The sequence below is a fragment of the Hypanus sabinus genome, chromosome 2 (genome assembly GCF_030144855.1).
Source record: "Hypanus sabinus isolate sHypSab1 chromosome 2, sHypSab1.hap1, whole genome shotgun sequence".
Lineage (NCBI taxonomy): Eukaryota > Metazoa > Chordata > Chondrichthyes > Myliobatiformes > Dasyatidae > Hypanus > Hypanus sabinus.
The window spans coordinates 27,732,083-27,759,687 of record NC_082707.1 but is presented as its reverse complement, the minus strand read 5'-3'; the positions used below and the strand labels follow the sequence as shown (position 1 = coordinate 27,759,687).

The 27,605-nt window shown below is 44.5% G+C and overlaps 1 protein-coding gene across 1 annotated transcript in view; it reads right to left on the bottom strand.

The window, feature by feature from the left end:
• LOC132407357 (sodium/hydrogen exchanger 9-like) overlaps positions 1 to 27,605 on the bottom strand; it is a 543,724-nt gene that overhangs the window by 298,586 nt on the left and 217,533 nt on the right. The window contains exon 9 of the mRNA XM_059993730.1: positions 11,909 to 11,997. Coding sequence (XP_059849713.1) covers positions 11,909 to 11,997 — 89 coding nt within the window. The remainder of the gene's footprint in view (positions 1 to 11,908; positions 11,998 to 27,605) is intronic.

Sequence of the window (27,605 nt, the reverse complement as noted above, 5' to 3'; positions counted from 1 at the left end):
TCGCCTTTATACAGGGGCCTGTGGGTGGAGCCACAGGAGCAGTCAGCAGGGGGCGTGTCCAGACAGGCACATAGTTCACCACACCTCCAATCTGGGCCTGTGTTTAAACTGTCTAAACAGCAGATTGTACCCCACACTAGGACCCCAGCTACTACTAAGGGCTCAGGGCCTAGACCTCACTGTCCAGCGACTTGCTCCTGGTCCGGATTTTGCCGCTGAGCCCGAAACCGCTCTCAAGCTCTTCAAATCAGCTTTTCACCCAAAAACGAATGGCTTAATTCTGACCCTATGTCTTGTGGTCTTACCAATGCAGGCTCCATGGCTCAAAGGACCTGCTTCAATACTGCCTGATCTGCAACTCTGTTGAACCCGAATGAACCAGAAGAGTGCATGGAGGGTGAAATGCAAAAACAAAACCCCAGGAACATCTTATTTACCAACAGAAACTTAACAAATTATCCCAAGTACATTCTCATGCAAATATCTTTAGCCACATGGAGATATGTTAGGACAATTAACTAAAAACTTGGTCAGAAAGTGTTGGAATAGGAAAATACAGAATGAGGAAGGAAAAAGATTTGAAGAGAAAGGATTCTATATTTATACCCTGGAAAGAAACAGCTGTAGCTGGCAATGGCTGAAAACAATGGCTCAGTGAGACAGGAAATGGGTCATATTGGGGCACTGACTGCATCTCAGCAGACAAGAAAAATAACCTCAGTCTGGAAATTCCAGAAGGGTTGGATGAAGTTATCAGCAGCTGTTGGATGAACATTGAACAGGGAGCAACAGTATTTCTGAGGTGCAAGTCTTGCTGCTGGACTGTAGGCATTCAGTGCTATACAAATGCAACCCCAATGTATTATGACCACGCAACTGGAGAACTACAAATTCAAATCATAAACTTGGTCCAGGATTTGAATGCAGCCATGATAAAAAACAAATAGTTCTCACTGAGCTGTTATCAGACTCCTGAATGGACCTTGCGTACATTAAAGATAGACTCTTGTGCTGACAATCTACCTTGTCATTGCCACTGATCCTCACTGTCTATCTGCACCGCGGTTTCTCTTCACTGTAAAACTTTTCCCTTTGTTTCTGCCAGGATGTGCTTGTGCTTTGAAATGATCTGTAGGGGTGGCATTCTGTGGTGAACTACATATACCTGTCTGGACACGCCCCCCTGCTGATTGCTCCTGTAGCTCCTCCTACAATTTCCACTTAACTAAGAGTGAACACCATTAGGCCCAGAGTTACATTAACAGAAAATTGTGGGCCAATGAATAAAAGGAGCTATTAATTTAACGGTTATCTCAGAGATGTATCTGTCAAATTTGATTATTTCCTGGACTTTGCTGCAATTGGCTGTCGCTGTGCAATTCACTGGATGGGATGCTGGCCAGGAGCATTAATGACAGAGTTTGGGAAACGCAATCTGCTGACCATGACAAAGTGAGAGAGTGGAATGAACACACATACAGTTGAAGTAACAAGTTCTCCTATCGACTGGGCTGTATATCTTTCAGATCGTTCATGCTTTTCTCCAGCACTTGAGGTGCTCTGAGTCACCTGCTAGTTTGAAATTTTCAGCAGATTAAATGCTCTTCTTTCCCTTTGCGTTTGAAGACTAGTTTCACTCCATGGAGAAGCCAGAGATGCAGAACTGGCAATTTGAAAGAAACATGACCAACAGAAGCAATTTAGGAGAAATGGTGGGGTGGTGTACTACTCTGGGTTGATGGTATCAATTTAAGGACTGAAAAGGAAACGCTGCTTTGCTGTTGTTGGAAAGAAAAGGTGTACACTACTGAATATACGGTGTCTAAAGACACATCAGCGTGAAATGTAGAAGTAAATGGAACAGAAGCAATCCGACTCCCAGCTAATGGGAAATGTGTTTTTGTGACTGCTGACCTTAAAAGCTGCAGAAGCTGCTACAGCAAAATCTGCCTCACATAGTAAATGATTCCGTTTCCATAGCACCAAGACAAGGAGGTGATATAGGAGGAATCTTTTATCACATATAAATAAATGCACCACTGGTTATGTTAGTAAGTCAGTTCCTCAGACTGAGTGGCATACTGAATTGACTGTTGCCCTTGTCACCAAGATTCACATCCAGTCCAGAGTCACCTAATGAAAAATTCCTTTCTCAGCATCGGAATCCTGCACCCTCCACAAAACCACCAGCCAAGAAAAGCTATTCTCTGCTGCCAAGGATAACAGGTAAACTGTTATTTTAGGTGGTATATACTGTGAACTGCAAATCTATGTTATATCCCTTTCAACAGTAACATTTTGCAGCATTTGATGCAGCAAAGGAGTTTGAAGAGCTTTGGTATGTCACCTGAAGTTCCAGCAAATTTCTACAGATGTACTGTGGAACGTAGTCTGACTGATTACATTTCCATCTAGAATGGAGGCACCAATGCACAGACTTGTCAGGGGCCTCAGGAGGTTGTAGACACAGCTATCCTCATCATAGGCACACCACAGAGGACCCCCTCCAAAGGCAATTCTCAAGGATCCATCATTAAGGACCTGTACCATCCAGAACATGCCCTCTTATCATCGTTACCATCAGGGCAGATGGTACAGAAGCCTCAGGATCCACACTCAATGTTTTGGGAACAGTTTCTTCACTTCCGTCATCAGATTTCTCAATGGTCCATGAACTCTGCCTCACTATTCCACTTTCACAGTATTTTTTTTTTATTTACTGTAACTTCGAATAACTTGTTTTGCTTGCACTGTACTGGTGCCACAAAACAGCGCATTTCATAACTGATGTCAGTGACAATAAACTGGATTCTGATTTTGAAATTAGCATAAAACTCCTTTCTACATATTTGTAGAACAGCAGTACAGTGCCTTTGCAGGAGAAACAAACTGACAGCAACAGACAAACAAGAGAAAATCTGCAGATGCTGGAAATCTGAGCAACACTCACAAAATGCTGGAGGGACTCAGCAGGCCAGGCAGCAAATATGAAAAAAGTACAGTCGACATTTCAGGCCGAGACCCTTGAGTGACTACAGATATGAGAAGACTCCTGCACCTTGAAACCAGACAACACAGTGCTGAATTTCACCTGAATGGATGACATTCAAATTCTTGTAGAAGTCAATATAAAAAGCTGAAATGACATAAGAACTTTTGAAGCTGAATCATGCTTTCACTTTACAGCATAAAATGAGTTGAACGATGTGTCTTTATACTTCAAAGATTCGTAGCAATGTACAGTACAGAAAACGGCCATTCTGCTAAACTTATCCATGCTAACAAAGATGCTACACTAATCCCACTTGGGGGTACTTGGCCACTATCCTTTCAAGCCTTTCCATTTGATGTTCCTGTCAAAGTGCAATTTTCCCCACCTTAACCACACCCTCTGGCAGCTCATTCCACATACCCATCACCTTGTATGCAAAAAAAAATTGTTTGTCAGAGTAACACACTAAATGCCGGAGGAACTCAACAGGTCAGGAAGTATCTATGGAGAGGAATAAACAATTGATGTTTCAGACCGAGAAGCTTAATCAAGACTGGAAAGCAATGGGTAAAAAGGCAAAATAAAAAGCTGGGGGGGTGGGGGCAGAGATGAACAAGCTGGAAGGTGATCGGTGAAGCCAGGTGGGGGGGGGGAATGAAGTGAGATGCTGGGAGGTAATAGGTGGAAAAGGTAAAAGGATGAAGAAATAAGCATTCGGCACGGACTAGAAGGGCTGAGTTGACAATAGACAGTAGGTGCAGGAGTAGGCCATTCGGCCCTTCTAGCCAGCACTGCCACTCACTGTGATCATGGCTGATCATACATAATCAGTAACCCATTCCTGCCCTCTCCCCATATCCCTTGACCCCGCTATCTATAAGAGCTCTATCTAACTCTCTCTTGAATGCATCCAGAGACTTGGCCTCCACTGCCTTCTGGAGCAGAGCATTCCACATATCCACCACTCTCTGGGTGAAAAAGTTTTTCCGCATCTCTGTTCTAAATGGCCTACCCCTTATTCTTAAACTGTGGCCTCTAGTTCTAGACTCACCCATCAGCGGGAACATGCTTCCTGCCTCCAGCATGTCCAATCCCTTAATAATCTTATATGTTTCAATCAGATCCCCTCTCATCCTTCTAAATTCCAGTGTATACAAGCCCAGTCACTCCAATCTTTCAACATATGACAGTCCCGCCATTCCGGGAATTAACCTTGTGAACCTACGCTGCACTCCCTCAATAGCAAGAATGTCCTTCCTCAAATTTGGAGACCAAAACTGCACACAATACTCCAGGTGGGGTCTCACCAGGGCACTGTACAGCTGCAGAAGGACCTCTTTATTCCTATACTCAATTCCTCTTGTTATAAAAGCCAGCATGCCATTAGCTTTCTTCACTGCCTGCTGTACCTGCATGTTTGTTTTCATTGCCCACTCACCCAACCTGTTCAAGTCACCCTGCATTCTCATAACATCCTCATGACATTTCACACTGCCACTGAGCTTTGTGTCATCAGCAAATTTGCTAATGTTACTTTTAATCCCTTCATCTAAATCATTAATGTATATTGTAAACAGCTGCGGTCCCAGCACCGAACCTTGCGGTACCCCACTGGTCACAGCCTGCCATTCCGAAAGGGACCTGTTAATCACTACTCTTTGTTTCCTGTCAGCCAGCCAATTTTCAATCCATGTCAGTACTCTGCCCCCAATACCATGTGCCCTAATTTTGCCCACTAATCTCCTATGTGGGACTTTATCAAAAGCTTTCTGGAAGTCCAGGTACACTACATCCACTGGCTCTCCCTTGTCCATTTTCATAGTTACATCCCCAAAAAACTCCAGAAGATTAGTCAAGCATTAGTCAAGCATAGTCAAGCATTTTCCCTTCATAAATCCATGCTGACTCGGACTGATCCTTCTATTGCTATCCAAATGTGACGTAATTTCCTCTTTTATAATTGACTCCAGCATCTTTCCCACCACTGACGTCAGGCTAACCGGTCTATAATTCCCTGTTCTCTCTCTCCCTCCTTTCTTGAAAAGTGGGACGACATTATCCACCCTCCAATCAGCAGTAACTGTTCCTGAATCTATAGAACATTGGAAAATGATTACCAAAGCATCCACGATTTCTAGAGCCACCTCTTTAAGTACCCTGGGATGCAGACCATCAGGTCCCGGGAACTTATTAGCCTTCAGACTCAACAGTTTATCCAACACTGTTTCTTGCCCAATATAAATTTCCTTCAGTTCATCCTTTACCCTAGTTCCTTTGGCCACTATTACATCTGGGAGATTGTTTGTGTCTTCCCTAGTGAAGACAGATCCAAAGTACCTGTTCAACTCATCTGCCATTTCCTTGTTCCCCATAATAAATTCACCTGTTTCTGTCTTCAATGGCCCAATTTTGGTCTTAACTATGTTTTTGCTATTCACATACCTGAAAAAGCTTTTACTATTCTCCTTTATATTCTTGGCTAATTTACCTTCGCACCTCATTTTTTCTTGGTGTATTGCTTTTTTTGTTATCTTCAGTTGCTCTTTAAAAGCTTCCCAGTCCTCAGGTTTCCCGCTCACCTTTGCTATGTTATACTTCTCTTTTATTTTTATACTGCCCTTTACTTCCCTCGTCGGCCACGGCCGCCCCTTACTCCCCTTTGGATCTTTCTTCCTCTTTGGAATGAACCGATTCTGCACCTTCTACATTATTCCCAGAAATACCTGCCATTTTTGTTCCACTGTCTTCCCTGCTAGGGTATTGTTCTATTGAAATTTGGCCAGCTCCTCCCTCATAGCTCCATAGTTCCCTTTGTTCAACTGTAATACTGACACATCCAATTTTCCCTTCTCCTTCTCAAATTGTAGGTTAAAACATATCATATTATGGTCACTACCTCCTAATGGTTCCTTTACCTCGCGGTCCCTGATCAAATCCGGTTCATTGCACAACACTAAATCTAGAGTTTAGTTGGCCTGTTTCCATGCTGTAATTGTTATATGGGTATACGGTTATAAGAAGGAATCTGTATGTTATTTTTGATTTTCATCATCTGCAGAATCTTGTGTTTGTGATTTGAACATAGAACATAGAAATTTACAGTATATAACAGGCCCTTCAGCCCACAACATTGTGCCAAGCATGCAACCTACTCTAGAAACTTGGCCAGATTTGGGAACAGCTTCTTTTCAACTATGATAAGACTGATGAACAGATCCTGACCCGGATCTGGGCCGTACCTTCCAAATATCCGGACCTGACTTGCACTACCTTACTTTCCCTTTTCTATTTTCTAATTATGATTAATAATTTAAATTTTTATTATATTTACTTTGATTTGTACTTCAGGGAGTGCGAAGCGCAGAAACAAATATCACTGTGATGATTGTACACTCTAGTATCAATTGTTTGGTGACAATAAAGTAAACTGCCTAGAATTTCCCTACCACATAGCCCTCGATATTTCTAAGCTCCATGTACCTATCTTAGAGACTCTGAAAAGATCCTATTGTATCTGCTTCTACCACCGTTGTTGGCAGTGCATTCCACGCACACGCCACTCACTGTGTGAAAAACTTACCCCTGACATCCTGACCTACTTCCAAGCACCTTAAAAGAATGCCCCCTCATGTAAGCCATTTCAGCCCTGAGAAAAAGCCTCTGGCCAACTACATGATCAATGCCTCTCATTATCTTGTATTGCTTTGCAGATCCCCTTTACATATTTTCCCTCCTACCTTAACCCTATGCCCTTTAGTCATAGAATTCCCTTCTCAGGAAAAAACACTGCGACTATTTATGCCCCTTGTACTTTCATAAATCTCTTAAGGACATCCCTCAGCCTCCTCAGAATCTGGGCAACATTCCTGTAGATTTTTCTGCACCTTTGCTAACATAGGCACACCTTTCATATAGATTGGTAACCAAAACAGCATTCTAAGTGCAGCCTAACCAATGATTTGTTCATCTGTAACATAGTGTCCCAACTCCTATACTCAATGCCTCAGCCAGTAACAGGAAGCATAGCATATAGCTTGTTCACCACTCTGTCTAAATGTGTCACTCCCCGATACATACAGAATGCTGCTACAACCCAGCAGGTCTGGCAGCATCTATGGAGGGAAAGGAACAATGTTTCAGGCTGAGAGCCATCATCAGGACTGGAAGGGGGCAAAAACCAGGAGGAGGAGGGGTAGGAGCACAAGCTGGCATCAAAAGGTGAGTCCAGGGGAAAAGTTGGTGGGGAGGGAATGAAAGGAAATTCTGTGAAAAGCTAAGAGGTGATAGGTGGAAGAGGCAACCCTTCAGCAAACTTGCACTGTAAGGTCTCACTTTTCAGTAACAACCTCCAGGGCTCTACCATTCACTGTGTGTGGCCTGGCCTGATACCCCAAAATGTATCACTTAGTAGTTGTTGGAGTTAAAATTCATTAGCTATTTCCTTTCCTATTTTCCCAATATATATCCTGTCTTAACCCTAGACCTTCTTCCTTGTCCACTGCAATATCAATTTTAGTGCCACCTGCAAATTAAAAACTTTGCTAGGCACCTGCATTCCGTCCACATGGCCATCTTGATCTTGCAGCTGCACGCCATTTTAACTTCCCTCCCTTCCACGCCCTGACCTCCACTGCTATAGAGCGAGGCCGAATATAAATCGAAGAGAAAGCATTTCATCTTCTGATTGGGCAGTCTGCAACCAAATGGCATGAATATGAAATGCTCTTTTTTCAGGTAACCTACACCCTCACTGTTCCTTTTTGTTTCTTTATGAATGCACCTAGGCGTTCTCAAACACCCCTCTGCTTTCCTCTTCCCCACCTGGTTCCATCTGCTTATCAGCCACCCACACATTCACACCACATGGACTACTCTTCCTTCCCCTGTTGCTCCCAACTTCCCTCCGTTCCTCACTTATCTGGTTCCACTCATCTCCTTCCTTCCTTATCAGATTCCATTGTTGGCAGTCTCCTGTTGTCTCCACTTCTCACTCTCCGTAGCTTGTTTAGAACAATAACACACAGGAGCAGAATTAGGCCATTTGGCCCATTGCATCATGGCTGATATATTTTCTCTCTTGATCCCATTCTCTTGCCTTCTTCCTGTAACATCTTTTGTCCTAACAAATCAAGAACATATCAACTTGTGCTTTAAAGGTACCCAATAACTTGACCTCCATAGCTGAATGTGGCATTGATTCATACAGATTCACCACCCTCCAGGTAAGGAAATTTCTCATCATCCCTGTTCTAAAGCAACAGTCTTCTATTCTGAGGCCCTCTGGTCCTACTAGACTCTCCCAGTACCAGAAATATTTGCCCCCACGTCCACTCTTCCCTCCCGTACCTGGGCCATCAACCTCTGCTCCCCAAGCTCCTGCCTCGCCTCACCCTTTGCCCTCACCTCTTTATACCAGATACCAAATCCCCCCCTTTACACTCTCAGTCCCGATGCAGGGTCCTGATCTGAAATTTTGATTATCCCTCTAAATCTACAGATGCTGCTGAGTTTCTCCAGCAGCTTGTTACTACTTTTCCTCCAGATTCCAGCATCTACAGTCTCCTGTGACTCCAACTTGCTAATCATGCCATCTCGTCTCCTTCTGGACAGTTGCCGCTCAAGAAATTTGCTCACCACTGCCACCACCAATGCCATCTTAGAGCTGAATGGTAATGGAAAGTAAATGTTGCTCTTGGCAGAAATATCTACATTATTATTTTTAAAAAGCATTGTCATTGGTATGAAATACTGTTTTAATATCTTAACCCAATATGGGTCATTCACTGTGTTTGTAAGGTTGCCTGCTCTCTATAGGGTACAACACAGATGAACCAGATTCAACTCCCTCCTCTGTCAAGATTAGAAGTTTAAAAAATTTGCAGTTGGTGCAACTATTTCAAAGTGGATGCGAGTGAACAACATAAACCTCGCCGTAATTCAGCATTAATTTGAAAGGCCATTAGAGCAAAATGGAAATATCACCATGGTTTGTATTTACCTGAAATAATCCAAGTTATCTTTCTTTCCCTCAGTAACAATATAAATCTAGCCTGTTGGTATGGCAACCATGTACAGTTTATTGGCCTGGAACAGATCCAAAGGAATTCATAAGCTGAATTACAACCTGGAGTCAGCAAAATGAACCTGTGCTATTGGTGTATGGGGACAGGAGTTTGCAGCATCAGTAAAGCACTAATGTGTGGAATGATCACAATAAGACAAAGATGTTATTACTTAGCTACGGTTTTATGGCTACAGTGGCCAGTGACACCCAAAATGTCTTCCAATCAATGACTCACAACCATATTTGTTCTAAAATTCCCTGAACCTGTACCCCCTTGGTGTTTCTCTTGCCATTAATCCTACAGCTACAGTAAGTACAATTATCGGGCTCATCAGAGTCAGACTCAGGTTTATTATCACTGGAAATGTCTTGAAATTTGTTAACTTCGCAGCAGAAGTACATTGCAAAACATGATAATATAGAAAGGGAAAAATAAATAAATGTAAGTATATATGTATATTAAATAGATTAAAAAATGCAAAAACAGTAATATATATAAAAAGATGTTATGTAATGTTAATGGGTTCCATGTCCATTTAAGAATCCTATGGCAGAGGGGAAGAAGCTGTTCCTGAATCACTGAGTTTGTGCCTTCAGGCTTCTTTACCTCCTTCCTGATGGCAGTAATGAGAAGAGGCCACGTCCTGGGTGGTGGGGTGCTTAGTAATGGATGCTGCCTTTCGGAGGGACAACTCCTTGAAGATGTCTTGGATACTATGGAGGCTAGTCCCCAAGATGGAGCCGAATAACTTTACAACTTTCTGCAGTTTCTTTCAATCCTGTTCAGTACCCCCTCCACCCCCATACCAGACAGTGATGCAGCCTGTCAGAATGCTCTCTGTCGTACATCTATAGATGTTTCTGAGTGTTTTAGGTGACAAACCAAACCTCTTCAAGCTCCAAATGAAATATAGCCACTGTCTTGCCTTCTTCATAGCTGCATCAATATGCTGGGACCGGGTTAGATCCTCAGAGATCTTGACACACAGGATCTTGAAACTGCTCACACTCTCCACTTCTGATCCTTCCGTGAGGATTGTTTCGTGTTTCCTCGTGCATCCAGGCAACACTCAAAATGCTGGAGAAACTCAACAGGTCAGGCAGCATCTATGGTGGGGAATGAGCTCCTGGCTCTGCTTCCTTCCTTCCCAGTCCTGATGAAGGCCAAGTCCCCCTCATCAAGAATAGAAATGAGGAGGCAAAAGCCAGAATAAAAAAGATGGAGGGGGGTGAACACTAGCTGGCAGATGATAGGTGATTCCAAGTGAGGGGAAGATAGGTGGGTGAGTACTCTTATCATATTGGTGGCAGTGAAAGAGGCCACTGTCACTGAACTGTGTGAACGGCGGCGTGGGGAATGGTGAACAGGAATACAAAAGGGAAAGACAGTCGTGTTACTTTGGAAAAGGAGAGGAGAAACAGGATCTTATGCAGTGAGAAAGAGGATCAGCAGGGGGAGTAAGAAAAAGTACAAGCTGGGGGTGGGAGAAAGGGGATCGAGCGGGGGGGGGGGGGTTGGGGAGTCATTGCATTTATTTATTTATTGACAGACACGCAATGCAGAATAGGCTCTTTGAGCTGTGCCGCCCAGCAATCCTCCAATTTAATCAGACAGGACAACTTACAATGACCAATTAACCTACCAACTGGTCTGGTCTTTGGACTGTGGGAGGAAACTGGAGCCCCCGGAGGAAACCGGGAGAATGCATGAACTCCTTACAGGCAGCAGTGGGAAATGAACCCACGTCACTGGTCCTGTAAAACACTGTGCTAGCCACTGTGCTACTGTATTCTGCGCATGCAACAACAATAATCTGAATGCCAATTATGACAATATAGGAACTGAGGCTCCAGAAATACTGCTTTACGTTTAGCCAAACGGTGGTCAGTCTGTGGAATTCATTGCCACAGACGGCTGTGATGGCCAAGTCATTGGGTATATTTAAAGTGGAAAGTGGAGGCTGATAGGTTTTTGATAAGTAAACGCATCAAAGGTTATAGAGAGAAGGCTGGAGAATGGGGTTGAGAGGGAATGTTATAAATCAGCTATGATAGAATAGCAGAACACAGCTGATGGGCTGAATGGCATAAGTTTGCTCCTCTGCGTTATGGTCTTTTGCGTGGGATGGGAAGAAAGAGGATTGAGCGGGGGGAGAGAGAAGATTAAATGGGGCAAAGGAGAGAGTGGATCAAGTGGAGGAGAGAAGGAGAATCAAACAGTGGGTAACTCTCTCTACAGGGGAACCTATTCCACACACAATCAAACTCTTTTAAGTCTTGAGACCAACAGTCCTATTGTTGTTCAACTTTAACATTCTCATGGAAGATTCCACTGAGCTGGACCTCAGGCACTTCTACCCTGCTCCCACCCATCTTTCCAGAAGGTTACTCTGCCATCCCCTCCCTCCCACTCCTGGCTCCAGTCCTTGCCTTTGTACTTTTGTGAATCATTCAGCACTGAGACTGCCCTCTGTCCAAAGTTCCCTACGTCCAGGCCAGGAGCAGTGAAAAGCTGCAGCTGAAGCAGAGAATGAATTCTGTCAAATTAGAGGACACCAGACAAGGCTGAAGAGGTTGCTGGAACAGAGACTGAGCAACTCTGTTGAATGTTGGCCAATTAACAGCTGGAATTGGTTGCCAGGAATAAATCTGTTGGCCAAGTGTTGCTGTCGGGTTGCAGTGGAGTTGGCACTTTGAAACCAGGAAAGGTGGCCATTCCCTAAAAGTAATCATTGTTGCTTTAAGTATTTTGTTGCAATAAATGCCTTTAACTGTAAGAATCTTCTGATTTGACTTCTCCAACAATCTGAAGTGCACTGTCACTGAAACGCAAACAGAAGCATACTTCCTACCTGCTTTGTCCTCATCTTTGCTTCATCAGAAAGATTATTGTAGGTGTAATGAGCCTGTGTGATTCCACAGAAGAGAACGGCAACAATTCCTGCAATAAGAAAAAAACAATGCATGCTTTTAGTGAAGGTTTTTGTCTCAAGATTCTGAAAAGCTTGACTTAGAACATTAATCATAAGAGAAGGTCGTTTCTCATTAGGACCTCTTACAAAGAAATTGCGTTTAGAACACTGCCCAAATAAGGAACTTTAAAATGGTGTCTTTTTATTCTGGGATCCCTGAAGAAGTCTTAAAAGAAGTTTACAACCATTGATAATGCTGTCAACAATGCACTGGCAGCTGCCTGAAACATTGACTAGGAACAGTGATTATTCCTTGTTTTTAGACCTGTACATGATGATCAGTTGTTGCCTGTGTCAGCTGCAGATAAATGCATCCACTGCCAGAGCTTTGACTGAGTCAATTTAATTCGCTTCCTCCTTACTCCGTAACAGAAATACATGGAGTTGTTGCAGCAGTTGCCTGGTTCAAACCCTAAACACACCTGTAAGCAGACTCTCAATCCTGAAACAAAAATCTATACTACCTTGATGGAATTGCAGTACTGTGCTAGGCACATGCACAGTACTGTCCTAGGCACATACACAGTACTGTCCTAGGCACATACACAGTACTGCCCCAGGCACATACACAGTACTGTCCTCAGCACATACACAGTACTGCCCCAGGCACATACACAGTACTGTCCTCAGCACATACACAGTACTGCCCCAGGCACATACACAGTACTGTCCTCGGCACATACACAGTACTGCCCCAGGCACATACACAGTACTGTCCTAGGCACATACACAGTACTGTCCTAGGCACATACACAGTACTGTCCTCGGCACATACACTGTACTGTCCTCGGCACACACACAGTACTGTCCTCTGCACATACACAGTACTGTCCTAGGCACATACACAGTACTGTCCTCGGCACATACACAGCACTGTCCTAGGGCCATACACAGTACTGTCCTCTGCACATACACAGTACTGTCCTAGGCACATAGACAGTACTGTCCTCGGCACATACACAGTACTGTCCTAGGGCCATACACAGTACTGTCCTCAGCACATGCACAGTACTGTCCTCGGCACATACACAGTACTGCCCCAGGCACATACACAGTACTGTCCTAGGCACATGCACAGTACTGTTCTAGGCACATACACAGTACTGCCCCAGGCACATACACAGTACTGCCCCAGGCACATACACAGTACTGTCCTCGGCACATACACAGTACTGTCCTAGGCACATACACAGTACTGTCCTCTGCACATACACAGTACTGTCCTAGGCACATACACAGTACTGCCCCAGGCACATACACAGTACTGTCCTCGGCATATACACAGTACTGTCCTAGGCACATACACAGTACTGTCCTCGGCACATACACTGTACTGTCCTAGGCACATAGACAGTACTGTCCTCGGCACATACACAGTACTGTCCTAGGGCCATACACAGTACTGCCCCAAGCACATACACAGTACTGTCCTCAGCACATACACAGTACTGTCCTCGGCACATACACAGTACTGCCCCAGGCACATACACAGTACTGTCCTCAGCACATACACAGTACTGTCCTCGGCACATACACAGTACTGCCCCAGGCACATACACAGTACTGTCCTCAGCACATACACAGTACTGTCCTCGGCACATACACAGTACCGTCCTAGGGCCATACACAGTACTGCCCCAGGCACATACACGGTACTGTCCTCAGCACACACACAGTACTGTCCTAGGCACATACACAGTACTGTCCTCGGCACATACACAGTACCATCCTAGGGCCATACACAGTACTGCCCCAGGCACATACACAGTACTGTACTCAGCACATACACAGTACTGTCCTCGGCACATACACAGTAATGTCCTAGGCACATACACAGTACTGTCCTAGGCATATACACAGTACTGTCCTAGGCATATATACAGTACTGTCCTCGGCACGTACACAGTACTGTCCCAGACACATATACAGTACTGTCCTAGGCACGTACACAGTACTGCCCCAGGCACGTACACAGTACTGTCCTCGGCACATACACAGTACTGTCCTCGGCACATACACAGTACTGTCCCAGACACATATACAGTACTGTCCTAGGCACGTACACAGTACTGCCCCAGGCACGTACACAGTACTGTCCTCGGCACATACACAGTACTGTCCTAGGCAGATACACAGTACTGTCCTAGGCACATACACAATACTGCCCCAGGCACATACACAGTACTGTCCTCGGCACGTACACAGTACTGTCCTTGGCACGTACACAGCACTGTCCTTGGCACAAATACAGTACTGCCCCAGGCACATACACAGTACTGTCCTCGGCACATACACAGTACTGTCCTCGGCACATACACAGTACTGCCCCAGGCACATACACAGTACTGTCCTCGGCACATACACAGTACTGTCCTAGGCACATACACAGTACTGTCCTCGGCACATACACAGTACTGTCCTAGGCACATACACAGTACTGTCCTCAGCACGTACACAGTACTGTCCTTGGCACAAATACAGTACTGTCTTAGGCACATACACAGTACTGTCCTTGGCACAAATACAGTACTGTCCTCGGCACATACACAGTACCGTCCTCAGCACATACACAGTACTGCCCCAGGCACAAACACAGTACTGTCCTCGGCACATACACAGTACTGTCCTTGGCACAAATACAGTACTGTCCTCGGCACATACACAGTACCGTCCTCAGCACATACACAGCACCTTCCTCGGCACATACACAGTACTGTCCTCAGCACGTACACAGTACTGTCCTTGGCACAAATACAGTACTGTCCTCAGCACATACACAGTACTTTCCTCGGCACATACACAGTACTGTCCTCAGCACATACACAGTACTGTCCTTGGCACAAATACAGTACTGTCTTAGGCACATACACAGTACTGTCCTTAGCACATACACAGTACTGTCCTTGGCACAAATACAGTACTGTCCTTGGCACATACACAGTACTTTCCTCGGCACATACACAGTACTGTCCTCAGCACATACACAGTACTGTCCTTGGCACAAATACAGTACTGTCCTCAGCACATACACAGTACTTTCCTCGGCACATATACAGTACTGTCCTAGGCACATACACAGTACTGTCCTAGGCACATACACAGTACTGTCCTAGGCACATACACAGTACTGCCCCAGGCACATACACAGTACTGTCCTAGGCACATACACAGTACTGTCCTAGGCACATACACAGTACTGTCCTAGGCACATACACAGTACTGTCCTCAGCACATACACAGTACTTTCCTCGGCACATACACAGTACTGTCCTCAGCACATACACAGTACTGTCCTTGGCACAAATACAGTACTGTCCTCAGCACATACACAGTACTTTCCTCGGCACATATACAGTACTGTCCTAGGCACATACACAGTACTGTCCTAGGCACATACACAGTACTGTCCTAGGCACATACACAGTACTGCCCCAGGCACATACACAGTACTGTCCTAGGCACATACACAGTACTGTCCTAGGCACATACACAGTACTGTCCTAGGCACATACACAGTACTGTCCTCAGCACATACACAGTACTGTCCTAGGCACATACACAGTACTGTCCTAGGCACATACACAGTACTGTCCTAGGCACATACACAGTACTGTCCTCGGCACATACACAATACTGTCCTAGGCACATACACAGTACTGTCCTCGGCACATACACAGTACTGTCCTCGGCACATACACAATACTGTCCTAGGCACATACACAGTACTCTCCTAGGCACATACACAGTACTGTCCTTGGCACATACACAGTACTGTCCTAGGCACATACACAGTACTGTCCTAGGCACATACACAGTACTGCCCCAGGCACATACACAGTACTGTCCTCAGCACATACACAGTACTGTCCTAGGCACATACACAGTACTGCCCCAGGCACATACACAGTACTGTCCTCGGCACACACACAGTACTGTCCTAGGCACATACACAGTACTGTCCTTGGCACATGCACAGCACTGTCCTCGGCACAAATACAGTTCTGTCCTTGGCACATACACAGTACTGTCCTTGGCAGAAATACAGTACTGTCCTCGGCACATACACAGTACTTTCCTCGGCACATACACAGTACTGTCCTCGGCACATACACAGTACTGTCCTTGGCACATACACAGTACTGTCCTCGGCACATACACAGTACTGTCCTTGGCACATACACAGTACTGTCCTCAGCACATACACAGTACTGTCCTCGGCACATACACAGTACTGTCCTCGGCACACACACAGTACTGTCCTAGGCACATACACAGTACTGTCCTCAGCACATACACAGTACTGTCCTAGGCACATACACAGTACTGTCCTAGGCACATACACGGTACTGTCCTCGGCACGTACACAGTACTGTCCTCGGCACGTACCCAGTACCGTCCTAGGCACATACACAGTACTGTCCTCAGCACATACACAGTACTGTCCTCAGCACATACACAGTACCGTCCTCGGCACGTACCCAGTACCGTCCTAGGCACATACACAGTACTGTCCTCGGCACGTAGACAGTACTGCCCTAGGCACATACACAGTACTGTCCTAGGCACGTACACAGTACTGTCCTCGGCACATATATAGTACTGTCCTAGGCACATACACAGTACTGTCCTAGGCACAAATACAGTACTGTCCTAGGCACATATACAGTACTGTCTTCGGCACATACACAGTACTGCCCCAGGCACAAACACAGTACTGTCCTCGGCACATACACAGTACTGCCCCAGGCACATACACTGTACTGTCCTAGGCACGTACACAGTACTGTCCTCGGCATGTACACAGTACTGTCCTAGGCACATACACAGTACTGTCCTCAGCACATACACAGTACTGTCCTCGGCACATACACAGTACTGTCCTCGGCACACACACAGTACTGTCCTAGGCACATACACAGTACTGTCCTCAGCACATACACAGTACTGTCCTCGGCACGTACCCAGTACTGTCCTAGGCACATACACAGTACCGTCCTAGGCACATACACAGTACTGTCCTCGGCACGTAGACAGTACTGCCCTAGGCACATACACAGTACTGTCCTAGGCACGTACACAGTACTGTCCTCGGCACATATATAGTACTGTCCTAGGCACATACACAGTACTGTCCTAGGCACAAATACAGTACTGTCCTAGGCACATATACAGTACTGTCTTCGGCACATACACAGTACTGCCCCAGGCACATACACTGTACTGTCCTAGGCACGTACACAGTACTGTCCTCGGCATGTACACAGTACTGTCCTCGGCACATATACAGTACTGTCCTCGGCACATACACAGTACTGCCCCAGGCACAAACACAGTACTGTCCTCGGCACATACACAATACTGTCCTAGGCACATACACAGTACTGTCCTAGGCACGTACACAGTACTGTCCTAGGCACAAATACAGTACTGTCCTAGGCACATATACAGTACTGTCCTCGGCACATACACAGTACTGCCCCAGGCACAAACACAGTACTGTCCTCGGCACATACACAATACTGTCCTAGGCACATACACAGTACTGTCCTAGGCACAAATACAGTACTGTCCTAGGCACATATACAGTACTGTCCTCTGCACATACACAGTACTGCCCCAGGCACAAACACAGTACTGTCCTCGGCACATATACAGTACTGTCCTAGGCACATACACAATACTGTCCTAGGCACAAATACAGTACTGTCCTAGGCACACTCACAGTACTGTCCTAGGGACATATGCAGTACTGTCCTAGGCACATACACAGTACTGTCCTAAGAACAAATACAGTACTGTCCTAGGGACATATACAGTATTGTCCTCAGCACATACACAGTACTGCCCCAGGCACAAACACAGTACTGTCCTCGGCACATACACAGTACTGTCCTATGCACATATACAGTACTGTCCTAGGCACATGCACAGTACTGTCCTAGGCACATACACAGTACTGCCCCAGGCACATACACAGTACTGTCCTTGGCACATACACAGTACTGTCCTCGGCACACACACAGTACTGTCCTAGGCACATACACAGTACTGTCCTCGGCACGTACACAGTACTGTGCTTGGCACGTACACAGCACTGTCCTTGGCACAAACACAGTACTGTCCTCAGCACATACACAGTACTTCCCTTGGCACATATACAGTACTGTCCTGGGCACATATACAGAACATAGCTAGGGTGCTTAGGACATTTGCAAGTACTGTAGTTATTTGATGCATTGCACTGTGCTGCTGCTGCTGCAGAAATAGACAAATTTCATGACATGTGTGAGTGATAACAAACTTGATTCTGATATGGGTCTTTATTGTGGACTGAGAGTGGGAAGGGGGCAGGGAGAGGGGATCGTGTTTGGGAAAAGGGGAGGGGGGGGAGCAGGTGCACTAAAAAGACTTCCTGCAATTGTCTGTAAACTAATTACCTTGCTGGTGTTTCAGGGCTGGGTGTATCTTCCCCTCCCCACACCAGTGAGGAGCATGCCAGAGAGTGCATCTTCTGCTATTGTATGGGAAATAGTGTGAGAAGGAGAGTGAAGCAGTGTTCAAGATGGAAGAGTGAACCAGGGATCCATGGAGGGAACAGCCCCTTTGGAATCCTGAAACGAAGGGGGCAGGGATCACATTGAAGATGGTAGTAAAGGCAGAAGTTAACCCATTGAATGGAGAGGTTAGTGTAGTTGAAAGCTGAGGACAAGGGAAATCTTATTTACGTTCTGGATGGGAGAATGAAGTTCAAAGTTCAAAGCAAATCTATTTTCAAAGAATGATCAAACTGCCCCTAGATTCATTTTCTTGCAGGCATTTATACAGTAAACAGAAATACAATAGAATTTCTATTGCATAAATAAAAGGGTGGGAGTGCAATGAATGGAATTATCATGGTTAACAGGAGGAGGGGAAGGCAAACTTAAGGAAAGCTTCAGTTGACTCTCTTTTAAGGAGTCTCACAAAGAATAAAACCCTGCAATACACAGAGAGAATTCTACTTTAAGCAGGGTCCTTGGTCACAGAAGATTATCACAAATTCTCCAGGAATCTGCCAGAAAATTGTAATCACTTTACACCAGTTGAAAAGCATTGTTAACTTTTCAGATTAAATGGCACCATGACAATGTAAATCTACCATCGCTACAGTCAGATAATTTATCTGGAGTAATAATAAGTGGAACAAACAACCAAAGTTAATTTAGAAAAGCAAACAATTTTAAAAGATCAAAATATTGCGAAAATCTCCTTAGAAGTACTGCTGTAACTCTAAACTGATTTGCATTTCAGCAACTTGCCCCAGTCTTAACCAATCTCTCCACTCACAGATGGACTAACATGCTCAGGCCATTGAACAGTGAGCATCAATATGCTGAGCAGTCTGGACTATTTTCTGAAGCAGGCATTACTAACAATTCATGGCCATTACCCAGCCTAGATTATGCTGGCTGCTGGATTCTACCAGTATTTTACAGTACTGGTTTTCTATTGCTAGAAAAAGAGAACAAAACATAAATATTCAATATCGTGATTTTGATACAGAATTCAGAGGTGCAGATGTAGCACGGGACATACTCTCTCCATCATCCCATTCTCAACACTTTATCAGAGGAATACGTAGACTATTTGGTCGGGGGTGCCCTTCAGAGTGCACCCAAAAACAAATGCACAGAGACTAACGATGTCAGTAAGAACAATCATTGCTGAAATACATCAAGATAAAATGCAATCTATAGGAGCTATGAAGATTACCACACACTCCTCTCTCAACCCATGGCATAATTTCAAAGACTTTGCGAAATTACTCAAATCTGGTACAAGCTGGCAGGTGTTAACAAAAGCAGGTGAGGGAGAAGCTGCCTGACCTGCTGAGTTCCTTCGGCACTTCATATGTGTCGCTCAAAATTTCCAGCATCTGCAGAATCTGTGCCTTCAGAGATTCAGCAATCAGCTGTGATCAGCCAGGAGCTTTACGAATTCAGTGCTAATATTGAAGATCTCCCAGATACAGGCTCAATCCATGAAGCCAAATGTAACTTCCTGTAGCAAGGTATCATCTACTTGGTGTCAGCTTCAAAGTGAGCAAACAAAAAATTGTAAAGCTTACCTAAATTTCTATTGTGGAGTTTCCAAGCAACCATCAGTGCTCAATCGATGTACATTGGACAAATGAAGCTTAAATGATCTTAAATCTTAAACTAATCAGATATTGTCTTGATCCTGTATGAAATGGCTTTGCCAGTATCACAGACAGCATCATGAAATATGCAAGACATCTGTACTGAAGAGAGGTTTTTTATGACAAAGTCCAGTCAATAGACAGTAGGTGCAGGAGTAGGCCATTCGGCCCTTCTAGCCAGCACCGCCACTCACTGTGATCATGGCTGATCATACACAATCAGTACCCCGTTCCTGCCCTCTCCCCATATCCCTTGACCCCGCTATCTATAAGAGCTCTATCTAACTCTCTCTTGAATGCATCCAGAGACTTGGCCTCCACTGCCTTCTGGAGCAGAGCATTCCACATATCCACCATTCTCTCGGTGAAAAACTTTTTCCGCATCTCTGTTCTAAATGGCCTACCCCTTATTCTTAAACTGTGGCCTCTAGTTCTGGACTCATCCATCAGCGGGAACATGCTTCCTGCCTCCAGTGTGTCCAATCCCTTAATAATCTTCTATATTTCAATCAGATCCCCACTCATCCTTCTAAATTCCGGTGTATACAAGCCCAGTCGTTCCAATCTTTCAACATATGACAGTCCCGCCATTCCGGGAATTAACCTTGTGAACCTACGCTGCACTCCCTCAATAGCAAGAATGTCCTTCCTCAAATTTGGAGACCAAAACTGCACACAATACTCCAGGTGGGGTCTCACCAGGGCACTGTACAGTTGCAGAAGGACCTCTTTACTCCTATACTCAATTCCTCTTGTTATAAAAGCCAGCATGCCATTAGCTTTCTTCACTGCCTGCTGTACCTGCATGCTTGCTTTCATTGACAGATGTACAAGAACACCTAGATCTCGTTGTACTTCCCCTTTTCCTAACTTGACTCCATTTAGATAGTAATCTGCCTTCCTGTTCTTGCCACCAAAGTGGATAACCTCACATTTATCCACATTAAACTGCATCTGCCATACATTTGCCCACTCACCCAACCTGACCAAGTCACCCTGCATTCTCATAACATCCTCCTGACATTTCATACTGCCACCCAGCCTTGTGTCATCAGCAAATTTGCTAATGTTACTTTTAATCCCTTCATCTAAATCATTAATGTATATTGTAAACAGCTGCGGTCCCAGCACCGAACCTTGCAGTACCCCACTGGTCACAGCCTGCCATTCCGAAAGGGACCCGTTAATCGCTACTCTGTTTCCTGTCAGCCAGCCAATTTTCAATCCATGTCAGTACTCTGCCCCCAATACCATGTGCCCTAATTTTGCCCACGAATCTCCTATGTGGGACTTTATCAAAAGCTTTCTGGAAGTCCAGGTACACTGCATTCACTGGCTCTCCCTTGTCCATTTTCATAGTTACATCCTCAAAAAACTCCAGAAGATTAGTCAAACATGATTTTCCCTTCATAAATCCCCACTGACCTGGACTGATCCTTCTACTGCAATCCAAACGTGTTGTAATTTCCTCTTTTATAATTGACTCCAGCATCTTTCCCACCACTGACGTCAGGCTAACCGGTCTATATATTCCCTGTTTTCTCTCTCCCTCCTTTCTTGGAAAGTGGGACAACATTATCCACCCTCCAATCAGCAGGAACTGTTCCTGAATCTATAGAACATTGGAAAATGATTACCAATGCGTCCACAATTTCTAGAGCCACCTCTTTAAGTACCCTGGGATGCAGACCATCAGGTCCTGGGGACTTATCAGCCTTCAGACTCAACAGTTTATCCAACACTGTTTCTTGCCCAATATAAATTTCCTTCAGTTCATCCTTTACCCTAGTTCCTTTGGCCACTATTACATCTGGGAGATTGTTTGTGTCTTCCCTAGTGAAGACAGATCCAAAGTACCTGTTCAACTCATCTGCCATTTCCTTGTTCAACTCATCTGCCATTTCCTTGTTCCCCATAATAAATTCACCCGTTTCTGTCTTCAATGGCCCAATTTTCGTCTTAACTATTTTTTTGCTATTCACATACCTAAAGAAGCTTTTACTATCCTCCTTTATATTCTTGTCAATACCAGTGGCCACACCCTGACATTATGGGCATTCTATGTTGGAGCAGGCACGTGGCAGCATTGCGGGCTTCACCCAGCGCATCTTCAGACTGCGTTGTTGTTGATGCGAAATGAGGCATTTCAGTCTGTTTCTATGTTTCGATATTCGTGTGACAAATAGAATTAATCATTTGAAAAGAAGTTGGATGTACAGCCCATTGTAGATGAGCTAAGCAAAGCTATTCGTTGATTATTTAAGGGAACAACTTCTTGTAACTCTGAGGGATACCCTTTAACGTGGGAAAATCCACTACAGTTTCGATTAACTGTTACTGAGATGCTGGAAAGAAGGTCAGATACCATAAAGTATTCAGACACCATCACGCGGTAGAAAAATAACAAAGATAAAGATGATGATGACAACTGCAGAGGTATTTTGCTATCAATTCAGTGGGAAAAGCTTACACAAGCAACATCTTGATGCACTTTCAGCATCTTGCAAGCTGCGTCTAACATCAAACCAGGGCTGGAAGGTCTATTATATCCATGATATTTTCCCTGCGTCAAGTTGAAAACAAATGCAGAGAGCCAAATCGAACATTGTACTGTATATCACCAAAGCATTTGACACCATCAGCAGTGCTGGGTTATTTGTAGTGCTGGAAAAGAAAGCTTGCCATCAACACTATTAAGACTTAATATGATTTTTCACAGCACTGTTCTGCTTGATGGGTCTATTTTGAAGATGAGAAGAGTGTTAAGAAACAAGGATCCGTCTTCCTCCTATATCCTTGGATTCTGTTATTAAGTAGTGTAGGACTACACACTGGATGGGAAGCTCCTTCAATCTGTTATTACTCAATGTGAAGGCTAAGTGACTATCATTCTAAAGTCAAAAATGTGCTGGTCAGATAATTGCTCTCTTTGAGAGCATTAAGAGAAGATTTGAACTACACAGTAAGTTTCACAATGTCCATTAATCACCCTTAATGACAGACAGTTAGCTGCTTAAGTTGTCACAGCCTTTCAGTAGAGTATTCAATTGTCACTCAGATGAGCAGGTCCCACCTTCAGTAGACTGATTAAAATAGTACGAAACAACTCCAAGCTCGTGATCAAAATCAAAAATGCTGGTGGACAAAACGTTCTTATACATGACAGAGAAGGTAGGAACGAGAGCAAAGGTGAAACAGTTTTCAACTGCATTGTCCACTGTAATATTAAAATAGCAAAACAGAGTTTGCACTTGGGATCCCCACCAAACAGGAAACTTGCCAAGGGCAACAACAGGCTCAAACACTGGCTGGACCTTCTGAGCACATTCACAGGTGGGTGGAAACATTAGGAGAATGATCAGAGGGAACAAAAACAACACCAGTATTCCTGTAAAGAAGCTTGAAAACAGGACATGAAGGCAGTTGGAACTGACCCTGACTGATGGTAAATTATCAACATGAGTTGTGATTTTGTCCCTGTAAAACATCAAAGTCTATGACAGGGACTGGCTGCAGAGGCATGGCGAGAAAGAAACCATTAAGAAGGCGGCAGATTCCCAACTATCAAATTATTCCACTTGCAACCACTCCACTACATGCTCCATTGAGCAGATTTCCAGCTGAATCGTGGCTGAGGCTGTAATATCCAGCATCTCCTGTTCAATTCAACAGGAATGCCAAAAATTCTGAATAGACCGCCAGCTGCTATCCTCCAAGGATCTAAAAGCAACTTCATTTGCTGTAACAATCTGAATACTCCAAACAAGTACCATTAGTATTGTATTTATTCATTCATGCACAGACCAGCATTGGAGCAATGCAACTATGAGGGTAACACCAACTTCTTAAAACTATCAACAAACTTCGGGAGACAAATAAGTGGTTAACAATCAGAAGAGGGAAGGGCAACAGTCTAGCGAGTACCCCTGTGCCTATCCCCCACAACAATAAGTACTTTTGTTTGAACACTGTTGGGGGGCGGGGTGGAGACAGCTGATCTGGAGGAAGCAACAGTGGCCACGCCTCTGGCACAGAGTCTAGCCCTGTGGTTCAGAAGGGTAGGGAAAGGAAGAAGGCAGCAGTAACAGGGGCTCTATAGTTAGGGGGTCAGACTGGCGATTCTGTGGATGCAGGAAAGAAACACGGATGGTAGTTTGCCTCCCAGATGTCAGCGTTCAGGATGTTTCTGATTGCATCCATGATATGCTGCAGTGGGAAGGTGAACAGCTAGAGATTGTGGTACATATTGGTACCAACGGCACGGGTAGGAAAAGGGAGGATGTCCTGAAAAGAGACTACATAAAGTTAGGAAGGAAGTTGAGAATCAGGACCTCCAAGGTAGTAATCTCCAGTGAATACAGGAATGGAGTGAGGTGGAGGATAAATGTGTGACTGAGGGATTGGAGCGGGGGGCAGGGATTCAGATTTCTGGATTATTGGGACCTCTTTTGGGGCAAGCTTGACCTCTGCAAAAAGGACAGATTGAACTGGAATCCAAGGGGGACCAATATCCTGGTGGGGAGGTTTGCTAAGGCTACTGGGGAGAGTTTAAACTAGAATTGCTAGGGGGTGGGAACCAAACTGAAGAGACAGAGAAAGGGGTAATTGGCTCACAAATAGAGAAAGCTTGGAAGCAGTACTTGGAGCTATGATGTTGTGGCTATTACAGAGACTTGGATGGCTCAGGGGCAGGAATAGTTACTTAGAGTGCCAGGCTTTAGATGCTTCAGAAAGGACAAGGAGGGAAGCAAAAGAGGTGGGGGCGTGGCACTGCTGACAGATATAATGTCACAGCTGCAGAAAAGGTGGACGTCATGGAGGGATAATCTACTGAGTCTCTGTGAGTAGAAGTTAGAAACAGGAAGGGGTCAATAACTTTACTGGGTGCTTTTTATAGACTGCCCAATAGTAACAGGTACATCGAGGAACAGATAGGAAGACATATTCTGGAAAGCTATAATAATAATAACAGGTTGTAGTGGTGGGAGATTTTAATTTCCCAAGTATTGATTGGAATCTCCCAAGAGCAAGGGGGTTTAGATGGGGTGGAGTTTGTTAGGTGTGTTCAGGAAGGTTTCCTGACACAGTATGTAGATAAACCTACAAGAGGAGAGGCTGTACTTGATCTGGTATTGGGAAGTGAACCCGGTCAGGTGTCAGGTCTCTCAGTGGGAGAGCATTTTGGAGATAGAGATCACAACTCTATCTCCTTTTTGGAGAGGGATAGGAACAAACAAGTTAGGAAAGTGTTTAATTGGAGTAAGGTGAAATATGAAGCTATCAGGCAGGAACTTGGAAGCATAAATTGGGAACAGATGTTCTCAGGGAAAAGTACAGCAGAAATGTGGCAAATGTTCAGTGGATGTTTGCGTGGCATTCTGCATAGGTATGTTCCAATGAGACAGGCAAGTATGTGAAGAGCAAGAGGATAAGACGTGAGAGAATAGAACCAATAAAGTATAACAGTGGAAAAGTGTGTATGGAACCAGAGGAGATAGCAGAGATACTTAATGAATATTTTGCTTCGGTATTCACTATGGAAAAGGATCTTGGTGATTATAGGGATGACTTACATCAGATTGAAAAGCTTGAGCATATAGACATTAAGAAATAGGATGTGCTGAAACTTTTGGAAAGCATCAAGTTAGCTAAGTCTCTGGACCAGATGAGATGTAGACCAGGCTAATGTGGGAGGTGAGGGAAGAGACTGCTGAGCCTCTGGCGATGATCTTTGTATCATCAATGGGGACGGGAGAGGTTCCGGAGGATTGGAGGCTTGCAGGTGTTGTTCCCATATTTAAGAAAGGGAGTAGAGATAGCCCAGGAAGTTATAGACCAGTGACTCTTACTTCAGTGGTTGGTAAGTTGATAGAAAAGATCCTGGGAGGCAGGATTTATGAACATTTGGAGAGGCATAATATGATTACGAATAGTCAGCATGGCTTTGTCAAAGGTAGGTCATACCTTATGAGTCTGATTGAATTTTTTGAGGATGTGACTAAACATGTTGATGAAGGTAGAGCAGTAGATATAGTGTATATGGATTTCAGCAAGGCATTTGATAAGGTACCCCATGCAAGGCTTTTTGAGCAAGTAAGGAGGCACGGGACCCAAGGGGACATTACTTTGTGGACGCAGAACTGGCTTGCTGACAGAAGGCAAAGAGTGGTTGTAGATGGGTCATATTCTGCATGGAGGTTGGTGATCAGTGGTGTGCCTCAGGGATCTGTTCTGGGACCCCTTTTCTTTGTGATTTTTATAAATGACCTGGATGAGGAAGTGGAGGGATGTGTTAGTGAATTTGCTGATGACACAAAGGTTGGGGGTGTTGTGGATAGTGTGGAGGGTTGTCAGAGGTTACAGCAGGAAATTGATAGGATGCAAAACTGGGCTGAGAAGTGGCAGATGGAGTTCAACCCAGATAAGTGTGAAGTGGTTCATTTTGGTAGGTCAAACATGATGGCAGAATATAGTATTAATAGTAAGACTCTTGGCAGTGTAGAGGATCAAAGGGATCTTGGGGTCTGAATCCATAGGACACTCAACACTGCTACGCAGGTTGACTCTGTGGTTAATAAGACATATGATACATTGGTCTTCACCAACCATGGGATTGAGTTTAAGAGGTAATGTTACAGCTATTTAGGTCCCTGGTCAGACCCCTTGGAGTACTGTGCTCAGTTCTGGTCGCCTCACTACAGGAATGATGTGGAAACTATAGAAAGGGTGCAGGGGAGATCTACAAGGATGTTGCCTGGATTGGGGAGCATGTCTTATGAGAATAGGTTGAGTGAGCTCGGCCTTTTCTCCTTGGAGCGGTGGAGGATGAGAGGTGTATAAGATGATGAGAGGCATTGATTGTGTGGATAGCCAGAGGTTTTTCCCCAGGGCTGAAATGGCTAACACGAGAGGACACAGTTTTAAGATGCTTGGAAGTAGATACAGAGGAGATGCCAGGGGTAAGATTTTTACACAGAGAGTGGTGAGTGCTTGGAATGGGCTGCCGGCAATAGTGGTGGAGGTCAATACGATAGGGTCTTTTAATAGACTCCTGGATAGGTACATGAAGCTTAGAAAAATAGAGGGCTATGGGTAACCCTAGTTAATTTCTAAAGTAAGTTCATGTCTGGCACAGCATTGTGGGCTGAAGGGCCTGTATTGTGCTGTGTGTTTTCTGTACTTCTATGTTTTTTAAAATTTCAAAAAATTGTTATACTATTTACCAATAGAGGAGTCTTGCAAGACTGCTTGATGGAAACAAGTAACTAATGGACTTTCCATAATTTCTATACTTTCAAGAAGTGGCAAAACCAAAATATTATATCTGATAAAAAAACCTTAAACTTACAGTTCTGTGCAAATGTCCTAGGCACATTCATATAGGTATAGTGCCAAAGA